Below are 20,780 nucleotides of genomic sequence, written 5' to 3' on the forward strand. Positions count from 1 at the left end.
CCGACTGTGGGGGCGGCTCACTGTCTGTCTCTATCCCGGCCGAGTGTGGGGGCGGCTCACTGTCCGCATGGATCCTGGCCGACTGTGGGGGCGGCTCACTGTCTGCAAGGATCCCGGCTGAATGTGGGGGCGGCTCACTGTCTGCACGGATCCCGGCTGAATGTGGGGGCGGCTCACTGTCTGCACGGATCCCGGCCGAGTGTGGGGGCGGCTCACTGTCCGCATGGATCCTGACTGACTGTGGGGGCGGCTCACTGTCTGTCTCTATCCCGGCCGAGTGTGGGGGCGGCTCACTGTCCGCACGGATCCCGGCCGAGTGTGGGGGCGGCTCACTATCCGCACGGATCCCGGCCGACTGTGGGGGCGGCTCACTGTCTGTCTCTATCCCGGCCGAGTGTGGGGGCGGCTCACTATCCGCACGGATCCCGGCCGACTGTGGGGGCGGCTCACTGTCTGTCTCTATCCCGGCCGAGTGTGGGGGCGGCTCACTGTCTGCACAGATCCCGGCTGAGTGTGGGGGCGGCTCACTGTCCGCATGGATCCTGACCGACTGTGGGGGCGGCTCACTGTCTGTCTCTATCCCGGCCGAGTGTGGGGGCGGCTCACTATCCGCACGGATCCCGGCCGACTGTGGGGGCGGCTCACTGTCTGTCTCTATCCCGGCCGAGTGTGGGGGCGGCTCACTGTCCGCATGGATCCTGGCCGACTGTGGGGGCCGCTCACTGTCTGTCTCTATCCCGGCCGAGTGTGGGGGCGGCTCACTGTCTGCACAGATCCCGGCTGAGTGTGGGGGCGGCTCACTGTCTGCACGGATCCCGGCTGAGTGTGGGGGCGGCTCACTGTCTGCACGGATCCCGGCTGAATGTGGGGGCGGCTCACTGTCCGCATGGATCCTGGCCGACTGTGGGGGCGGCTCACTGTCTGTCTCTATCCCGGCCGAGTGTGGGGGCTGTGTAAAGTCAGACAGCAGTGTAGATCACTGGGCAGCTGCTTTAATGCCGATGTAATTTCATTTTGTACAAAACAATTGCTGTCATATTGTGTTGAGGATAGGTGAATGAGGGTGAATGAGCTGGGGGCTCTTCCATTCGACTCCACCACCCCCACCTCCTCCTCTTCCCTCTTCCTCTCCATCGATCCTGTCCTGATTCTCCACATTGATCAGCTTTCTGTAACACCGCAGTCAGACAGCAGTGTAGATCACTGGGCAGCTGCTTCAATTATGGACGTCGAAATGTCCTGGCGCCGAAACGGCTGCGCCGAATAGTCCAATTATTTCCCTGACTCCGAATCGGCCACGCCGAATCAGCTACGCCAAATGAGCTATGCCGAAACGTACCAAACCCCATTTTATAAACTGTATAATAGAGTTTTTGAAATAAACATGCCAACGCTTGTGAATAGCTCTCTACCAATTGCAGTTTGCATACCCAATAAACTAATTTGATTAGATTGTTTAGGTGTTATCCAGCAACATGTTTAATCTACGAATATTTTCTTACCGTGCATTATAATTTTTATTAACGTTGCAACTTGCAATGTCTGTATTAAAATGCTGCATTTTCATGGCTCACCAGTCAGGGTATAGACAAGAAATGGTCCAAGACCATTGTTTGTTTTTATGATTCCCAATGTAACGTGGTATTTTCTTGCTCTCGGCAATGCCCCAGAATACTGGAAAATCTGCCTAACTCAGAAATTGGATTACCGAATTAGCAGAGGGTTGATTCCTCCAACTTTCTGTGGCAGAGGGTTGATGGGGATGGTTCAACCAGAGAAGGATACAAAGGAGTCAGTGATACTTCAGAACAGTTCTGTGTGATGGGAAGGTGGGGTAAATGTGCATCACCTGCTTAGTCATGCCTCAGAGTCTTGTAGTTTTTTTTTACCAATTTATGGCCACTTCTTGCTTGCCTGTACAAGTGAACTCAGCTTCTAGGGGAAGATGATTTCCAGCAAATTAGATAAATAAAAATGTTAAGGTTTTAGTGATTTAACACCTATTATCTAACAACGATTATCTGTAAGTCAAATGGGACATCTTAATCGTATAGTTGTAACCGTTCATGGAATTTTGTTCATGTAGGTGAAACATTCCAGCTCTTAGCAGCGTCCACTTCCAATGCACCGTCAGCAGACATTTCTCAGGGTGAGTCCATTGAATGAGGAAATATTTAGTAGAAATCGTTCAACAGTAAAGGTAGCATTTATAATAGTCCATTAGAATTAGACCTGACCTTACAGAAAATGAAAAAAGACAAAAAAATGAATTATTCGGTCCAATTTTAACTGACTGTCATGTTTCATGGCCATTTTCTGAAGTTCAAACTCTCTCTTTTTCTTTTTCCCTGATCTGTATCTCCCTTTCTCTTTCTTTTTGTTCTGCTAGGGCTATTCTTCCTTTTCTCCATTCTTCTCCTTTTCTTTATCCTCTCTCTCTCTCTTTCTTTTTCCTCTCTTTCGTATTCAAGCTGTTTTAATTCTTTCTCATGTTCCATTTGTTTAATTTGTAAGTGAATTTTAGCCATTTACAATGAGTCAAACTGAATCTCAGGCAACTTTAAATGCTTAGCCACCGCCATAATTACCTCGTCCTTTCGCATTTAGTCAGGTAATGTTAATTGCAATGTTTTTTGCCAAATCTAACAGTCTGCTTTTAGTCTCTGTCTGTAAGGTACTGAGTGTGACCGTTTCCACCCCCAAAAACCTCTGAGCCTCTGAAAGAGCCATTGTCCACAACACACTCCCTACTTAAACTAAAATACCACACCTGAAAAGCAACCACAATATGCTCACCCCTCACTGTCTTTAAGTTCACTAAGCCAATCCAATAGATAGACTTTTATCCCCCTCAAGCCCCCAGTTTGTTATGGGCCAGGGTTGAGAGAACCGCAAAGTGTATCATGGAGTTCACCTGACCCTTTTAATAGATTGTGGTATGGGGAGCACACGGCCCACTCTACAGGTGTGGTACAGCAGAAATGGAAAAGTATTTTTTAAAGCAAAACAATGTCTATTCTATGAACTCAAGTTAACCTTTTTTTAAAGTATTTTTATTAAGGTTTTGTAGAATCTTTCACAATAAAACGGTATTAACTATAATAACAAAACAAACTAGAGTGAATATTAACATAGTGCAAAAAGAGAATATACAATAACAATTAAATAGACATTACCCCACGTGACCCAGTCTTCCCACACCATCCCAATGAAGCACTCACCCCCCCCCCCCCCCCCCCCCCCCCACGGATTGCTGCTGCTGACATTTTAATTTTTCCCGAGAAAGTCGACGAATGGCTACCACCTCCGAGAGAACCCTAGTGTAGACCCTCTTAAGGCAAACTTTATTTTCTCGAGGCTGAGAAACCCAGCCATGTCGGTAACCCAAGTCTCTACACTCGGGGGCTTCGAGTCCCTCCACATTAATAAAATCTGTCTCCAGGCTACTAGGGAGGCAAAGGCCAAGACGTCGGCCTCTTTCGCCCCCTGAACTCCTGGGTCTTCTGACACCAAAGATCGCTATCTCTGGACTCTGCACCATCCGTGTGTTAAGCACCTTGGACATTGCCCGAACTCTCTAAGCTCCGGGCATCCCCAAAACATGTGGACATGATTTGCAGGGCTGCCCTTGCACCTCATACAGTTGTCTTCTACCCCAAAAAACTTCCTCATTCTCGCTGACGTCATGTGTGCCCGGTGGACAACCTTAAATTGAATTAGACTGAGCCTGGCACATGATGAGGGGTAATTAACGCTGCCCAGGACCTCTGCCCACAGACCCGCTTCCAACTCCTCACCTAGCTCCTCCTCCCACTTGCCCTTGAGCTCCTCCACCGGGGTTTCCTCTGCCTCCTGTAGTTCCTGGTAGATATTTGACACCTTCCCCCCCCCCCCCCCCCCCCCCCCCCCCACCCTGTCCTGTATCCTCAGTGGCGGCAACGTCGGAAAGGCCACTACCTGTTTTATCAGGAAAGCTCGTACTTGCAGATATTTAAAGGCGTTTCCTGGCAGCAGATTAAATTTGTCCTCTAGCGCCTTCAAACTGGGAAAGCTTCCGCCTATGAACAGATCTCCCATCCTTCTGATACCTGCCCTCAGCCAGCTCTGTAACCCATCATCCATCCTACCCGGGACAAACCTGTGATTGTTGCATATGGGGGTCCAGATTGAAGCTCCCTCCACCGTCTTGTACCTTCTCCACTGTCCCCAGATCCGCAGTGTCGCCACCACCACTGACCTTGTGGAATAACGGGTCGGCGAGAATGGCAAAGGAGCCATTATCAAAGCTCCCAGACTAGTACCTTTACATGACGCCGCCTCCAGCTGCTCCCACGCCCCCCCCCTCCCCCCCCCCCCCATTGCCCACTTGCTAATCATAGCTATATTGGCTCAAGTTAACCTTTTTAAAACATACAGTGAACATCTTAGCAACCATGAATTCAAATACAACCCCCAAAGAATACAACACTAAGTAAACCTTAATAATTGCCCAAATAACATCCAGAAGACAAAATAAACACCTTTTAACAGAAGCACATCAGGTTAAAGTCACTACTGTTATTAGTTTTAAATCACCGGGATCGATTTACAGTTTTAGGTTACAGAGAGAGACTCTAATACACCTTCTGGCTGTGACTGCAGCTATCCAGCTCTGAAAACGAAACTAAAACACACCTTGCAGCAAACAGCCTAAAACAAAAGTAAAAAGCTGACCGACAGCCCAGCTTCACCCACTCTGACATCACTGCAGTAATAAACACCCATTTCTTAAAGGTACTCTCATGACAGACACTTATATACACACCCATTTATAAACACCCATTTCTTAAAGGTACTCTCATGACAGATACTTATATACACACCCATTTATAAACACCCATTTCTTAAAGGTACTCTCACATGACAGTGACATCACTCTGGATGCAGGAACAGTGCCCTGACATGTACAGTGTATTTACTACAGTCTATAGTGCAAATGGCACAAAGGCGCATAGGGTGGGAGTTTCCACGCCCACCATGGTGTGATTCGCGATGGATGTGATAGCCCACCATTGGCTGGAGTTGGGATCTTCTGGTGCTGCTGCTGTCTACGGGGTCTCCCGTTGCATGCATCCGCCCCCGCAGTGCCGCCAGAAAACCCGCGGTGGGGGAGGGGGGGTTGCTGTCAGCAGGACTGGAAGATCTCACCGGCGGGAAGAGTCGGAAAATTCCAGCCATAGAGTGGATCGCAGCTACACCCCAGATGGTGGTTACCTCTAACGATCAATTATCCTATGAAAAGGCCGTGGAAGCGACAGATGGTGATTAAGGGGCCACCTCTCTTTGGGCACCATAATCCTCATCTGCCCATGACTGCACCAAAGATGGAAGCATCTGAAGCATTTCATCCTGTACAGAGGCTATACCTACAATGATACAGTACAGTAGATTGTGGAGGTATTGCCCAACCTTCTTGTAGCACTAATAAGTTGAGGCCAACTGCTATGAGCATCTCGGCCCCAGAAAGGCACAGGCAAGCACATTGCCTCCACCTTATCCTCAGCCTCAGGGTAAGAAACGCTTCGGAGTGGCCATGACCAGAGTCTACTGTGTCAGTGATGTCATTATTTGCATCACTTGGATGTTCTTCGCCTTAGGCTTCTTTTCCATTTCCTCCTTTTCCTCAGCAATGTCAATCCAGTGCTCCACCCTCCCCAGAGGACTATATTATGGAGAGCACAGCAGACCAGCAGAACTGAAGAGATCCTCGAGGGTGTGTACGAGGGCACCGCCTGACCAATCAAGACACTTGAGCACTACCTTCATGAGGCTAATAGCTCAGTGATGGTCCTTGTTCTCAGGTAACATTGGTTGCAGTGTCTTTCAACTGTTGTGGCAGGATGATGCACTGGTGTCATTAGCCATCTCTTTGTGGGCTGAGCTTTATCTGCTGTAAGCTATCCATGGATTTCTGATAGTTCCAAGAAGAACTGCAGTATTGCTGAAGGAAGAACCATCATGGCAGTTTCCAACGTAGTGTGCATGCACTACATAAAACACATGGTATGGTTGTACACCAGCTGAATGTTCAGTGAATGGAATCCATTCATTGTTTTTTAATAAATGTTTTTATTCTCCATTTTCACATTTTCCTTCAAAATTTAGCCCCACCCACAGACAGTAAACGGTAACAAATACAAAATCAATCCCCCTAACAATAACATTGATCCCATCCTCCCACCACCCCAAACAACGGCCCACCTGTCAATACATGCATCCAATAAAACAAACCCTCCCACGGTGGAAACAAAAAACAAAGGAGAAAAGAAAAAAGTAGTCCGGGACCACCCATGGTCACCATAGAGTCCACTCCCCCCCCCCCCCCCCCCCCCCCCCCCCCACACACACACACACTCACACACACACACATATACACACACACACACTCAACGCTGTCCAACCTCTGAACATCGGCTCCTTTAGCCCTTACACCCGCACGCAGTAAGACAAACAAAAAAAAAAGAAAATACAGTCATGAGGTTACATCGGCACATGGCCATTTCTCAATTTCTCAGTTCTGCCACAGTCCTTCTGCCTTCGCAAACTCCTCCGCTGCTTCCGCCGTTCCAAAATAAAAGTCCTTGAGCTTGTAAGTCACCCTCAGCTTCACTGGATATACAATGCCACACTGCACCTTGCTAATGTACAGTGCCCTCTTCACCCGGTTGAAAGCAGCCCGCCTCCTCGCCAGCTCCACCGTAAAGTCCTGGTATACACGTATTCCAGCTCCAGCCCACTACACCACCCGCTTCTGCTTGGTCCAGCACAGGACCATCTCCTTCACACTGTACCTACGGAAGCACAGAGTCACTATCCTTGGCGGCTCACTCGCCTTTGTTACAGGCCTCCACGACCGATGAGCCCGATCCAGTTCATATCGGGAGGGATCCTCCCCCTCCCCCAATAGTTTTGCCAGCATCGCAGCAAAATACTCAGTCGGCCTCGGCCCTTCAACTCCTTCGGGCAGCCCCACAATCCTCACATTCTGTCGCCTGGATCTGTTTTCCAGGTCTTCCATTTTTCCTCGCAGATCCTTATTAATCTCCATAACTTTCCCCATCTCCTTCCCCATCGACGTAAGTTGACCACCATGCTGCAATAATGTCTCCTCCACTTCCTTCAGCGCCTCCCCTTGCTCCCGCACCTCCGCCACTGCGCTCGCCACCGCCGTCGTCACCGGGGAAATCGCCTCCTCCACCAGCACACTCAAAACCTCCCTCCTCTCCTTCCTCATTGTCTCCATGTATTTTGTAAACTGCCTTTCGAATTCCGCAGCAATCACCTTAGTTATTTCTTCAGCTGTAAACAATGCAGCCTCCCCTGGTGCTCCAGCCTCCATTTTCCTTGGTGACCCCACGGTGACCTTTCTACTTGCCGACGAACTTCCAGCTGTTTTCACAGCCGTTTTCTTACTGGACCTCGACATATCTCTTCCCTGTGCTTTCTCCTGGCCTTCACCACCTTCGCTGCCCCTAGGACCAGGCGACAATCCCCGACAATGCCGTTCCCGAACGGGAACCCCATCAGTTGTCTGCCTCCCGCCCACTGTCACCGGAAGTCAGCCGTCACTGCTTCTTCAGTGCCCTTGGTGAGATCTTTTCACAGTTGTTCCCTCTGCTGCTAGAATTCAGCTTTAATAAAGTCAGCTTGAGGGCTTTAAGCTCGCCCTTCCCTGCCTGCCTGCTGGCTTTTGTCTTTGCTGCAGCTTCAGCCAAATCTTTCACTGTTGCAGCCGGGTCTGGTAACCAAGAAACATACCATTCCTGGGGGAAAGTACTCCTCCAACATTCACCTACGTCTTTTCATAAAGATTCCACCCCGTATTGATTAAAAAAAGCTCTTTTCTGTAACCATGGGCAGGAGCTGCCTTGTGTGTGACCACTACTCCATGGTCCACACTGGAAGCCTGGAATCCATTGATATTGAGAAATCTCCCAGGCTGGTTGTTAGTGCCAACCATGTCAATGATCCCCTGATCCTGAAGAAATACAGTGAAGGTGGCAAATCATATTGCCTTTTGAGCTCAAGACCTGCTGTCCACCTGGATTTCAACATAATCCTCTGCCCTCTTGAACAGAGCATCCGTTATGTCAACATTGCAATAATGTCTGCAAGATGTCACTAATATTTGTTGCTGTTTCTTAGAAGGAACTGATTGCAAAACCATTGTACGACCACTGTAACTTTTACTGCCATGAAACATCCAGAGTGAGGAGATATTACAGATAATTCTCCTGACACTATCCAACTGGTTGATCTCAATGAGGGTCTTCCTAGAAGACCACAAGCATCTTTGCCAGCCCAATCCCAAATTCTTGGTAGATCCGCACTCAGCAACTGTGTACCCATCCCAGTCAATGTTGTGGTTCATCTTGGCCCTCTCCAGGACCCGCTCTTTCATCTGGAAGGTATGAAAGTGGATAATCAATGCGTGTGGTGGCTCATTAGCTGTAGCTTCTGCTATCCAACTCTGGAGGGGCAAACACTTCATTCCCCCCCCCCCTCCCCCCACCACCACCACCACCAGCTGCGAAAACATCTCCGAGAGGTACTCGATTGGCCTTGAGCCCTCCACTCCCTCCGGCATCCCTCCCACGATTCTGAGGTACAATCGCGCCCTCGCCTAACCCAAAACAGGCAAAAGGGATCGAAAAACAAAGACACCTTTTGTGAGTCTTGCTCTTCCATGACGTCACCAGATGTCCCCTATCTTGAATTTAGAGAGCAGTCCAGACAGGGGCAGTGAAAAACATCACAGTTGTAAAACCTGGAAGCATCACGTGTGTATTCCTGGAAAGAAAACAGCTGCAACCTGTGTTTAAACCCTTCAGATCCCTTAGCTGCAAGCCATTCATTCATTACTGATAGTGGGCTATGATTGACTTGCTTTATTTATCTTCTTCACTCTAAGTGCTGTAACCACAAGCTTACAAACAGCACCCACATCAAAGAGACTTGCGTGCATTCTATTCATGCCCCTTCACACTTGAGTGATTTTGAAGTGCTGAGCTGGAAATTGATAGCACATCTCTTTGGAGGTCTCTGTGGGGGGGGGGGGGGGGGGGGTCTCTTTAAAAGGGGGCTCCAGTGTGGGAGGGGGGGGCATATCTGTTATGGGGGGGGTGGCCCTTGGGTAGACTTTGGTGACCTTAAGGCGCTACCCCTTTGGCCCACGAGCACATGTGATTCCTGGCCTGGAGGACCGGAGAATCACACGGGCCTGGAGGAACTGGTGCCTGGCCCGCTAAGTGGATGCAAATGGGTCATTAGGAACACCAATTCCACCGCTAGCGGAACCTCGATTCTGGCCGGATGCCCGATTCGCCGCTCGATGGCGATCCACGTTGCCAGCCAGGCGGAAAATCCAGGCGGAAAATCCAGCCTTTGGTTAGTCAAGATTGGTCATAAGATTGAAGCTTAAAAGTCTAAGGAAGACGAAGGAATGACTAAGGAGTTGAGGAGTGCAATTTCTGAATTCCGTATCGAGAATAAGAAGAGGAGCCTGTGTAATCAACCTGAGTTTAGTGAGGAGGGATCTAGGTGAAGTGAGTATGAAGAACAGTTTAAGAAGAATATTCCGATAACAAGCACTATATGGAGAGAGAAGTTGCTAAATAAAAAAGCAGTGTCGGAGGAAAATAAATTACCTGGAAAAAATTAACATCCTCAAATCAGAGGAAAATGCTTAGAGCAGGATCATCAACTTTGATACAAGTGGCAGTAAAAGACACAATTTCAGAAAAAGAAAACAAAAATAAATTGTTCATAATGTGAGAAAGATAAAGGGGGGAATTTCTGCTCTTGTTGTTGTTGGGTTGGAGAGTTTGAATGTTTGTGGAAGGAGGAGCAATTAAGCGGGCTGCTTTGTCCTGGATGGTGTCGAGCTTCTTGAATGTTGCTGCAGCTGCACTCATCCAGGCAAGTGGAGAGTATTCCATTACACTCCTGACTTATGCCTTGTGGACAGGCTTTGGGGGGTCAGGAGGTGGGTTACTCACCATAGGATTCCTCGCCTTTGACCTGCCCTGGTAGCCATAGTGTTAATATGGCTAGTTCAGTTCAGTTTCTGATCAATGGTAACCCCCAGGATGCCCTCATGCTGATGGGAATTACGATACGTCTCCAAATGTGTTCACCTGGAGAGAAGAACCTGCCAGAGGAGTTCAGCTGAGTGTATTGCTCAGGGGGTGGAGGGTCAGGCTTGGCCACGGCTCCCCTGCACTGCCCATCGGGGGGGGGGGGGGGGGGGGGGGGGGGGGGGGTCTTCAGTTTTGCCTTTCTGAAAGGGCGCCCCATTGTTTAGAAAATTAAGTTGCTGGGTTGGGCCCAATCAGAGCCCACCCAGCCAATGTTGGGTCGTGGGAGCCACCCCTTCACATTTTTTCCCACTATCAGCCAAACGATATGGCACAGCCAGTTGCTGTTGGGGCCGATGGCTTCAATGCTCTTATTCGCGCCCGCTGCACCACCCTGCTGAAAAAATGGGAACATTTCAACCTAGAACTAAACTTCATAGAATCCCTACCATGGAGAAGGAGGCCATTCAGCTCATCGAGTGTGCACCAGCCCTCCGAAAGAGCACCCTACTTGGGCCCCCTCTTCCACCCTACTCCGTAACCCCATAGCCCTACCTAACCTGCGCATCTTTGGATACTAAGGGGCAATTTTTAACATGGCCAATCCAATCTTTGGAATACAAAGCAAACCTTTTTAAATCAGAGGAGATGATATTGGATTTGGATTTGATTTATTGTTACGTGTACTGAGGTTATGCGAAAAATATTGTTCTGCTAACTGTCCAGACAGATTGTTCCATAATGAAAGAACCTGGAAGGATGACACGGTAGCACAATGGTTAGCATTGTTGCTTCACAGAGCCAGGGGCTTGGGTTCGATTCCCGGCCTGGGTGATTGCCTGTGCAGGCTCTGCATGTTCTCCTCGAGTCTGCGTTGGCTTCCTCCGGCTGCTCTGGTTTCCTCCCACAGCCCAAAGATGTGCAGGTTAGGTGGATTGGTCATGCTAAATTGCCCTTAGTGTCCAAATAGGTTAGGCGGGGTTACTGAGTTACGGGGAGAGGGTTGAGCTTAAGTTTGGTGCTCTTTCCAAAGCCCAGTGCAGACTCAATGGGCCAAATGGGCTCTGCACTGTAAATTCTTTTTAAAAAAAATAATTTTTATTCAAATTTTCAATATGTTTTAACCAACAAAAACAGAAGAAAAAGAGAAATAACAGTACCCCCCCCATACAGAAGCAATAAATTAACAAAAATAATTAACCTGAGAACAAATACACACCCAATAAAGGAAAAATAAAACGAGCCCGCCCATCCCCCCCCCCCCCCCCCCCCGTTGCTGCTGAAATTGACCATCCTCTAATGCTCTGCCAGAAAGTCTAGAAACGATTGCCACCGCCGGCAGAACCCTTGCACCGACCCCCCTCAGGGCAAACTTAACCCTCTCCAGTTTGATAAACCCAGCCATATCATTGATCCAGGATTCCACGCTCGGGGGCCTCGCATCCTTCCACTGCAAAAGAATCCTGCACCGGGCTACCAGGAACACAAAGGCCAGAACCCCGGCCTCTTCCGCCTCCTGCACTCCCGGCTCCGCTGCTACCCCAAAAATTGCGAGCCCCCAGCCCGGCTCAACCCTGGAACCAACCACCCTTGACAGCGTCTCTGCGACGCCCCTCCAAAAGCCCTCCAGCGCAGGGCACGCCCAAAACATGTGGGTGTGGTTTGCTGGGCTCCCAGAACACCTGGCACACCTGTCCTCTCCCCCAAAGAACCGGTTCAGCCTAGCCGCAGTCATGTCCGCCCTATGCAGCACCTTTAATTGAATTAAACTAAGCCTCGCGCAGCAGGAGGAGGAATACACGCTCCCCAGGGCATCCGCCTATGTCCCCTCATCGATCTCTCCCAGCTCCTCCTCCCACTTATCTTTCAGCTCTTCAACCGAGGCCTCCTCCCCCTCCTGCATCACTTGATAAATTGCCGAAATCCTCCCCTCACCGACCCACGTCCCCGAGAGCACCCTGTCCTGAACCCCCCTTGGCGGCAACAGTGGAAACTCCACCACCTGCCGTCTGACAAACGCCCTTACCTGCATGTATCTAAAGGTGTTCCCTGGGGGGAGGCCCAACCTTCCCTCCAACTCCTCTAGGGTCGCAAACTTCCCATCGGGAAAGAGGTCCCCCATCCGCCTGATACCTGCCCTGTGCCAGCTCAGAAACCCTCCGTCCATCCTCCCTGGTACAAAAAGGTGGTTCCCCCGTATCGGGGACCAGACTGAAGCCTTCACCTCCCCACTATGCCGCCTCCACTGCCCCCAAATTTTGAGGGTAACCGCCACCACCAGACACGTAGTATATCTTGTTGGGGGGAGCGGCAACGGCGCTGTCACCAGCGCCTCCAGGCTTGTGCCCACACAGGATGCCGCCTCCAGCCTCTTCCATGCCTCCCCCTCCATCACCCACCTACGTATCATCGGTGGCCACATTGGTGGCCCAGTAGTACCCACATAGGTTGGGCAACACCAACCCCCCCACATCCCTACTCCGCTCCAGGAACCCCCTCCTCACCCTCAGGGTCTTCTGCGCCCACACAAACCCCATAATACTCCTATTGACCCTCCTGAAGAAAGCCTTAGGAATCATGATAGGGAGGCACTGGAAGAGGAACAAAAACCTCGGAAGCACCGTCATTTTGACCGACTGGACCCTGCCCGCTAGTGAGAGTGGCAACACATCCCACTTCCTAAACTCCTCCTCCATCTGCTCCACCAGCTTCGAAAAGTTGAGCCTGTGTAGGGCCCCCCAGCTCCTGGCTATCTGGACTCCTAGGTACCTGAAACTCCTCTCCGCCCTTTTCAGCGGGAGCTCCCCAATCCCTCTCTCCTGGTCCCCCAGATGCACTACGAACAGCTCACTCTTCCCCACGTTGAGCTTATACCCGGAGAAGTCTCCGAAGTCCCCAAGAATCCTCATCACCTCCGGCATCCCCCCCACCGGGTCTGCCATGTACAACAATAGATCATCCGCGTATAACGACAGCCGATGCTCCCCCCCCCCTCTCCAGTTCCTCGACTCCCTCAGGGCCATGGCCAGGGGTTCGATCGCCGATGGACCTAGAGCGGTCAAGTGCTGGGTCCAGCACTGTGTTAAAATCCCCTCCCATTATTAAACCCCCTGTCTCAAGGTCTGGAATCCAGCCCAACATACGCCGCATGAAGCCCGCATCGTCCCAGTTCGGCGTACACATTGACCAGCACCATCCGCTCCCCCTGGAGCTTACCGCTTACCATCACATATCTGCCACAGCTTTCCGCCACCACAATCGACGCCACAAACAACACTCTCTTCCCCACCAAAATCACCACCCCTCGGTTCTTCTCATCTAACCCAAATGGAACACTTGCCCAACCCACCCCTTTCTCAACCTCACCTGATCCACCACCCTAAGGTGCGTCTCCAGGAGCATGGCCACATCCACCCTCAGCCCCTTCAGATGCGCAACCACCCGGGCCCACTTGACCGGTTCATTTAGACGCCTTACATTCCAGATGACCAGCTGAATCGGGAGGCTATTCGCCCCCCCCCCCCCCCCCCCCCAACCGATCAGCCATAGCTCTTCCTAGGCCGGCCACGTGCCCACCTCCCAGTGGCAAATCCTCGTCCCGACCCTCCTAAAAAACCTCAGTTCCCCTTCGGCCCTTCCAGCAGCAACCCAGTACCTCCCCCCCCCCCCCCCCCCCCCTCCTCTCCCCCCTAGCTAGGGACCCCCTTAGCTGCGTTGCTCCTCTGATTGTACTCCCGTAAGTCAGCTGACTCCTGCTGACCCCGGCCGTTCCCGCCACCCCAACGACCCCCCCCCCAGTGTAACACTGCTCCTCCCCTCCCTGCCCACCAACAGGTACAGTCCCCTCCTGTTCCGGCCCCAGCGCGGGAAGAAACCTGCGCATCCAACTTTAGCCCCGCCCCTCAGCCCATAGCGCGGGAAAAAAGCCCGCGCCACCCGCTCGGCCGGCCCCGCCCCCTCTTGCGCAGCTCCCTCTCCAGGCCCAAACTCCCCGGCCCAGGCTACCCTACCCTCCCCCGAGGCCCTGTCCGCCTTCACCGACCTTCCACCCCTCCCAACCAGTTGCCATACCAGGGGCAGATCCCATGCTTTCTATGGTGCATCTGTAAAAATTGGTACGGGTCAATGTGGGCATGCCGAATATCCTTGGTTTCCTGAGGAAGTATAGACACTGTTGTGCTTTCTTGGTCATTGCGTCAATGTGGGTGGACCAGGACAAATTGTTGGTGATGTGCACCTAGACGTGAGGTTAGGTGGATTGGCCATGCTAAATTGCCCTTAGTGTCCAAAAAGGTTAGGAGGGGTTATTGGGTTATGGGGATAGGGTGGAAGTGAGGGCTTAAGTGGGTCGGTGCAGACTCGATGGGCCAAATGGACTCCTTATGCACTGTATGTTCTATGTTCTAGGAATTTGAAGCTGTCACCCATCTCCACCTCGGCACCATTGATGCAGACAGGGGCGTGTACAACACTTCGCTTCCTGAAGCTGATGACCAGCTCCTTATTTTTGCTGACGCTGAGGGAGCCACCAGGTTCTCTATCTCCCTCCTGTACTCTTAACTCATCATTTTTGACATCCGACTTTAAGATGGAGTTGGAGCCAAATTTTGCCACACAGCTGTGTGTGTATAGGAAGTATAGTGGAGGGCTAAGTACGCAGCTTTGTGGGGCCCGGTATTGAGGACTATCATGGAGGAGGTGTCGTTTATCCTTACTGGTTGTGATCTATGGGTCAGTATGTCGAGGATCCATTTGCAAAGGGAGGAGCCAAGTCCTAGGTTTTGGAGTTTTGATTGGATCTTGCCTGGGATTATAGTGTTGAAGGCAGAGCTGTAGTCAATGAATAGGAGTCTGATGTAGGAGTTCTTGTTGTCGGGATGCTCCAAGGATGAGTGTAGGGCCAGGGAGATGGCGTCTGCTGTGGACCGGTTAGATCAAAGAACATAGAATTTCCAAGCAGAAGGAGGCCTTTCATCGAGTCTGCACCGGCCCCTGAAAAGAGCACCCCACTCAAGCCCACACCTCCACCCTATCCCAGTAACCCCACCTAACCTTTTTGAAACGAGCATATAACGCATTGAATCCATCGGGGAAGGGTGCGCTGTTGCCGGAGATTCTACTCGGCTTTGCTTTGCAGCCCGTTATGTTGTTCTCAGCCTTGCCACAACCGATAAGAGTCCGTGCCATTAGTCTAGTGACTCTAGCTTGGTCTGGTACTGTCTCTTGGCATCCCTGATGGTTTGGCAGAGGTCGTACCTGGATTTCTTGTACAGGTCAGGGTCGCCTGTCTTGAACGCCTCAGACTTGGCTTTCAGTAGGGAGTGAATCTCCCGATTAAACCATGGTGTCTGGTTGGGGAATGTATGTACTACCTTCTTTGGCACAGAATCCTCTACACACCTCAATATTGAAATGACAAGATCCCTCCCACCCAAAATATAACTATCAATTTTGAACATTGCCAAGAAATCAGTACAACTCAATTGCACAATATAAACTGGCCATCCTTAATGACAAATTAAAGTGTCAAGGGAAAGAGGAATCATCATTCTGATCATGAATGACTTACATTCAATACCTCCGACAGATGCTGGCAATGTGAACACACCAACACATATTCCAGGAAATAAGCAAACATGTTGCCAATGTTTTTTGGTGTGTTGGAGGAACAACTGCCACAAAGTTGATAAAACAGGTATTTTAGCACTTTTATTTCCACATTCAAGGATTTCTTTTGTAATAAAATCTTTTTCACAGTGACAATTATTCACAGTTATTGTTGGATTGCAATATGGCCATAGTATTGTAATCAAGAGATATCCATGTATGTTACAATACTGCTGCATATTTATGAAACAAAACGAGTTAAAAGGCTGAAATGTCAGTTTATGAAACCACAAAACTTTATTAACAAACAAGACTATAGATGAATAATCAAAATGTAAAGTGCTGGCAGTTAAAGAACTGAAGCAATTGAGGAAAAAAAAATTTTGGGGGGAGATTCTCCGCCCGCGTTGTGCTCAGCACACATCCCGCTATGCCAGGAGAATAGTGGCAGGGTCTCTAAACAGGCTATGAGCAGGGTACGAATGGGGTGCAATGCTCCTGTTCCTCTACAGATGATGAAATTTGGTTCATACCGTCACTGGGTGTGAACCAGATCAGCATATTTAAATGAGAATTTAATATATGCTGCTTCCTTTTAAAGCCGGTTTCTCCTTGCTCTCAGGAGTCTTCACTCCTGCTCGTGTAGCTGAGACTGACGGGAATCACTACCAGTCTCCACATTGGAGAACAGACATGGGGCTGGATTCCCCGATCGCCGACGCCGAAATCTCATTCGGCGATCGGCCGGAGAATGCGTTTTTACGCTGGAATCGGGGGCGGTGCCATTTTTCCGATTCTCCGCCCCTCAAAAACGGCGTACTCAAGGGGGCACGTCGCTTGCCATGGGGACGGCCTCAGGATATCACCTGAGGCCCTCCACCGATGCTCCACCCCCAATGGGCCGAGTCTGACGGCGTGGGCCGCATGTCCTCACAACTTGCGAGGACATCATGTGACGGCTGCGAACTGTGTCCAGCGTCACCACAGTCGGGTGGGGGGGGGGAGAGCTGTTCTGCTGGCAGGGAGGGCTTCGGCGGGGGCTGGGGGGACTGGTGGGAAGTGGTCCGGTTACAGGGGGCAGGTTTTGGCAGGCAGGGTCCGCACGCGGCCAACGCTATATTGTACTGCGTGGCTGCCGCAGGCCCGGCTGTGCGCATGCGCAGCCATGGATCTGGCCATTCTGCGGCTGTATCCACAGGTAAAGCCAGTGCTTTTCGCAATGTAGCTGCTAACCCCCCACCGGGTGGAGGATCGCTGCAGGGGCGGCGCCAACTTTTTGGTTGTACGACCTGGCGGATCCTGCGTACTTAGCCGTAGAATCAGAGAATCCATCCCGAGGTGACCGCGCCAAGGAGGCTCGGAGGCCATTGTAGTCCCCAGGTTGGCACTGCCGAGGGATGGGGCCTGAAAGTGGGAGAGCCTGAAGTGGGGGAGGAGCACGGGACATCTGGTGACCCCATAGTGATTGTTGCTCACCTGGGGGGGGGGGGGGGGGTTGGTGGGCCACTGGTACCAATGATTGGGCGTAAGTGGGGTGGGGGGCCTGATGCCGGCGAGAAGAGGTGTGTCTGAAGGGAGACTCAATGGGGAGGGGCAGGAACCCGATGTCAACTGTCCTTGGGGTGGACGGAGTGCACTGAAACCCCGATGCCGGCTACGTTGGCTATGTTTACGGTCACTTTGAAAACTTTGCCCCGATCTCTGTGAAACCTGCCGGTGACCACACAATGCTGTAGATGCTGGAAATGTAAAATAAAACAGCAAATGCTGGAAAAACTCAACAAACCTGACAGCATCTGTGGAGAGAGAAACAGAGTTAACGTTTCGAGTCCATTTGACTCTTCGACATTAACTCTGTTTCTCTCTCCATAGATGTTGCCCAACCTGCTGAGTTCTTCTAGCACTCATTGTTATATATTTTTTAGTTTCTGTAATTTCAAATGAGGAAATCAAGCAAGGGTTAAAGAAATTCAGAATAGAATTTAGTTATGATCTGATTTTCCTATATTGTGTATTTTGTGTAATTTCATAGCATGTGCCCTCAATCCTAGTTTAAAATGTTTGCTCATCATTATCAGTTAGCGGTAGGAAAGAGATTTGGGATTTCTTTCCAGGGTTTGTTGATATTGTTCTAATTTAGGTCAGGTTCTTGCTCATTTTGCTAAGTATTTGATCTAGTATTGGTTTTGGTGCACTGGGACCTCTGTGGGGGAAAACGGAAAAACAACAATTACTTCGGGGGGGGGGGGGGGTGACCTTCTGAAGTCCCCAGCCCCCTGTAATCTGTAATTATCTTGCAATTGTGTCTCTCCTATACATGCTGTGATTGTGAATCTGCCTCCACTACACCTGATGAAGTAGCAGTGCTCTGAAAGCTTGTGATTTCAAATAAACCTGGTGTTATGAGACTTCTTACTGGAATTATTAGGGAAGAGGGTTTTGAGTTTGAGTCATAAGGCCTCTGCTCGCAGTGCATTGTTGGTGCATACACTGTGTCAGGAAGATGTGAAGAATGGCAATGTTGGGAAGATAATCTTGCGTACTGTTATGACACCCTGGGCTGGTGCACGGTCAATTCCAGCTCCACTTGACCAGGAGTCACAACACAATTGAAATTAATTATTAATTCTTCGACAATACCCATAATCTTTGATCTTTGCCTGTCCAATAACTAGTCACCTGGTTTGTAAATTTAAACACATAATTTTTATAAATAACAATAACTATAATTAAATAGGCAGCAAATATAACTGGTTAACTAATATCTAATTCCTAAGCTTCTCTCTTATACCCACCCTCTCTACACACACAGACCAACACAGAGGGGAAAGAGGGGGTGTAAAAAAAATACGAAAAGTGAAAGGGTAAAATTCCTATTTTAGATGGACGCCTTCCAGTTAGATTTTTCTTCACTCTAGGCCTCCAGTTGAATGAGGTATTTGCTTTCAGTCTGTAATAGTTTTCATTGTAGATTCGCCAGTTGCCTTTTAGCACACCAGTTGAGGCGGCAGACTGCCTCCGGGAGATATTGCAGATAAGGGACTCAGAGGGTGGGTTCATATTCTCCCCAGGGCAGGTTAATACAGCGTTTGAGGCCTTTTATCAAGAGCTATATAAGTCATAGCATACAGAGGAGAGATTGCCAAAGATACAGGGTGGGATTCTCTGTTTCAGAAACTAAGTGTTGACGTCGGATCTGAATCAGTTGACTTCTATGACAGCAAAATTGGCGGTGCTCCCGGACCAATTCATCAACTGTTAATGGGCTAGCACCGACGACACGTAGAACACGAGTGATTCCAATGAGAAACTGTCAAGAGGCTGACAAGCTGCAGGCGCATACAGGCACTCCACTGACCATACACACTCATCCCAGTCAAAAGATGGCAGGACAGAGAGCGACACCCCTGATCACTGACGCTGAACTCAAGACCCTGCTGGACACTGTAGAGCAGTGTTTTTCAAACTTTTTTTCCGGGGACCCATTTTTACCAACCAGCCGATCTTCGTGGCCTACGCTGGCCGACCTACGCGACCCACCATTCTCTCTTACCTTGTTTCCTGCTGACAAAAATGAAGGAAATGGTTTTGGGTCCCCTTGGCTCTCGTACACTCTCCTCCAATGGAACCTGTTGGATGACAGTGAAGCCTTCCGGTGTGGGAATGTATGGAGTCTCCATCTGTCCAAAATTCTGCATTTTTTTCCTGTAAAATTTTATCAAATAAACCCCCCCCCCCCCCCCCCCGAAATTGTAAAAAAAACAAATAAATGAATAAAACCGCACCGAACTTGGAAAACAAAATAAAAATAAAATGAATAAAATAAATAAAAATAAAATGAATAAAATAAATGATTAAAATGAATAAACCCCTCCCGCGAACTTGTAAAACAAAAAGCTGCGACCGTTTAAAAAAAAAAAGGGGGGCGCACTGCGCATGCGCGCGGATCATGGGTGCGCATGCGCAGTGCGGCCCCCTTTTTTTTAACATGTTCGCAGCCATTTTGAAGGCCACTTGCAGCCGACGTTATTAACAGCTGGCTGCTGCGTGTAGATTTGCGTGATCGGGAGCACCGCGACGGACGCCGTTGCGACCCACCCGCGGTTAGCGCCCCCGAGTTTGACAATGCCTGCTGTAGAGGAGAGGCGGGCTATTCTTTACCCCAGGGTGGGAAGGAGTTGTCACCCACTGCTGTTCCGATACTGGACCTGGGCACAGATGGCAGAGATTGTGAGTGCCGTGGGCAACACTGGCAGGACCAGCCAACAGTGGAGGAAAAAAATGCATGACCTCCTGAAGGCAGCCAGGGTGAGTGGGAAGCGTGAGTAACCCCCTTCCCACACACCTGTCACCCCCCACCTGCAACCCAGAGGGCGACCAAACTCCCACCCTGCAGCACTTGTACCCTGGCCACAAGCCACCCACCCCCTGTGCTGCATGAATCCGACTGCCTAACACTGCGTTTTCTGTTTCCCCCCCTGCCAGGAGAAGGCAGCCCATAACTGCCGGAAGAGGCAAAAAACTCAAGGGGGACTGCCGTACCTATGGCCCCACACTGCAGCAGAGCAGCGGGCACTGGACCTGGTCGGCGGGCCTGGAGAGAGGCATCGGGCGAGCAAGCGAGTCCCCGCTGAGTTGTGGTTTCCCATGGCAAGTGTGTCGCCACCAACCCCACCACCCACCCCCACCCCCACATCACTACCACCTACCGACCTGCGATCCAATCATGTTAGCGTCATGTGTACCCCGTGCCCAACCAGGTCCACTGGGCTACCCGTTAGCCCCAGTCTGCAGACCCTCCCCATCCCCACACCCAGCTGTTCCCCCTGGCATTCTGTCCTCAGAATCCCTGGCCCCATCGGTGTCTGGCATTGTAGGAGTCGCTAGCTCAGGCGCCTGCTGCCAGGGGTACCGGTGCCTGGAACTACCCATGCCAGTGGTATGCTCCATGGCCCCCATCTGGCGCCCTCCTGCAGGAGCTGATGTGGCCACTGGCCCTGGCTCGGCTGCGTGGTGTCCCACCGACAGATGGCGGCTGGTTGGTGATGCAGAATCAAT

General features: G+C 50.5%; 1 protein-coding gene across 7 annotated transcripts in view; it reads left to right on the forward strand.

Moving 5' to 3' along the window:
• pde10a (phosphodiesterase 10A) overlaps nt 1–20,780 on the forward strand; it is a 628,597-nt gene that overhangs the window by 360,239 nt on the left and 247,578 nt on the right. For 3 of the 7 annotated variants that reach the window (XM_038808728.1, XM_038808750.1, XM_038808739.1), the window contains 2 exons: nt 2,087–2,149; nt 15,703–15,810. The exons of 2 other annotated variants lie outside the window; for them this stretch is intronic. In XM_038808728.1, the coding sequence (XP_038664656.1) occupies nt 2,087–2,149; nt 15,703–15,810 (171 nt within the window). The remainder of the gene's footprint in view (nt 1–2,086; nt 2,150–15,702; nt 15,811–20,780) is intronic. 2 more of the 7 variants (XM_038808759.1, XM_038808777.1) reach the window with 1 other exon arrangement.

This window comes from Scyliorhinus canicula, chromosome 1 (genome assembly GCF_902713615.1).
Source record: "Scyliorhinus canicula chromosome 1, sScyCan1.1, whole genome shotgun sequence".
Classification (NCBI taxonomy): Eukaryota; Metazoa; Chordata; class Chondrichthyes; order Carcharhiniformes; family Scyliorhinidae; genus Scyliorhinus; species Scyliorhinus canicula.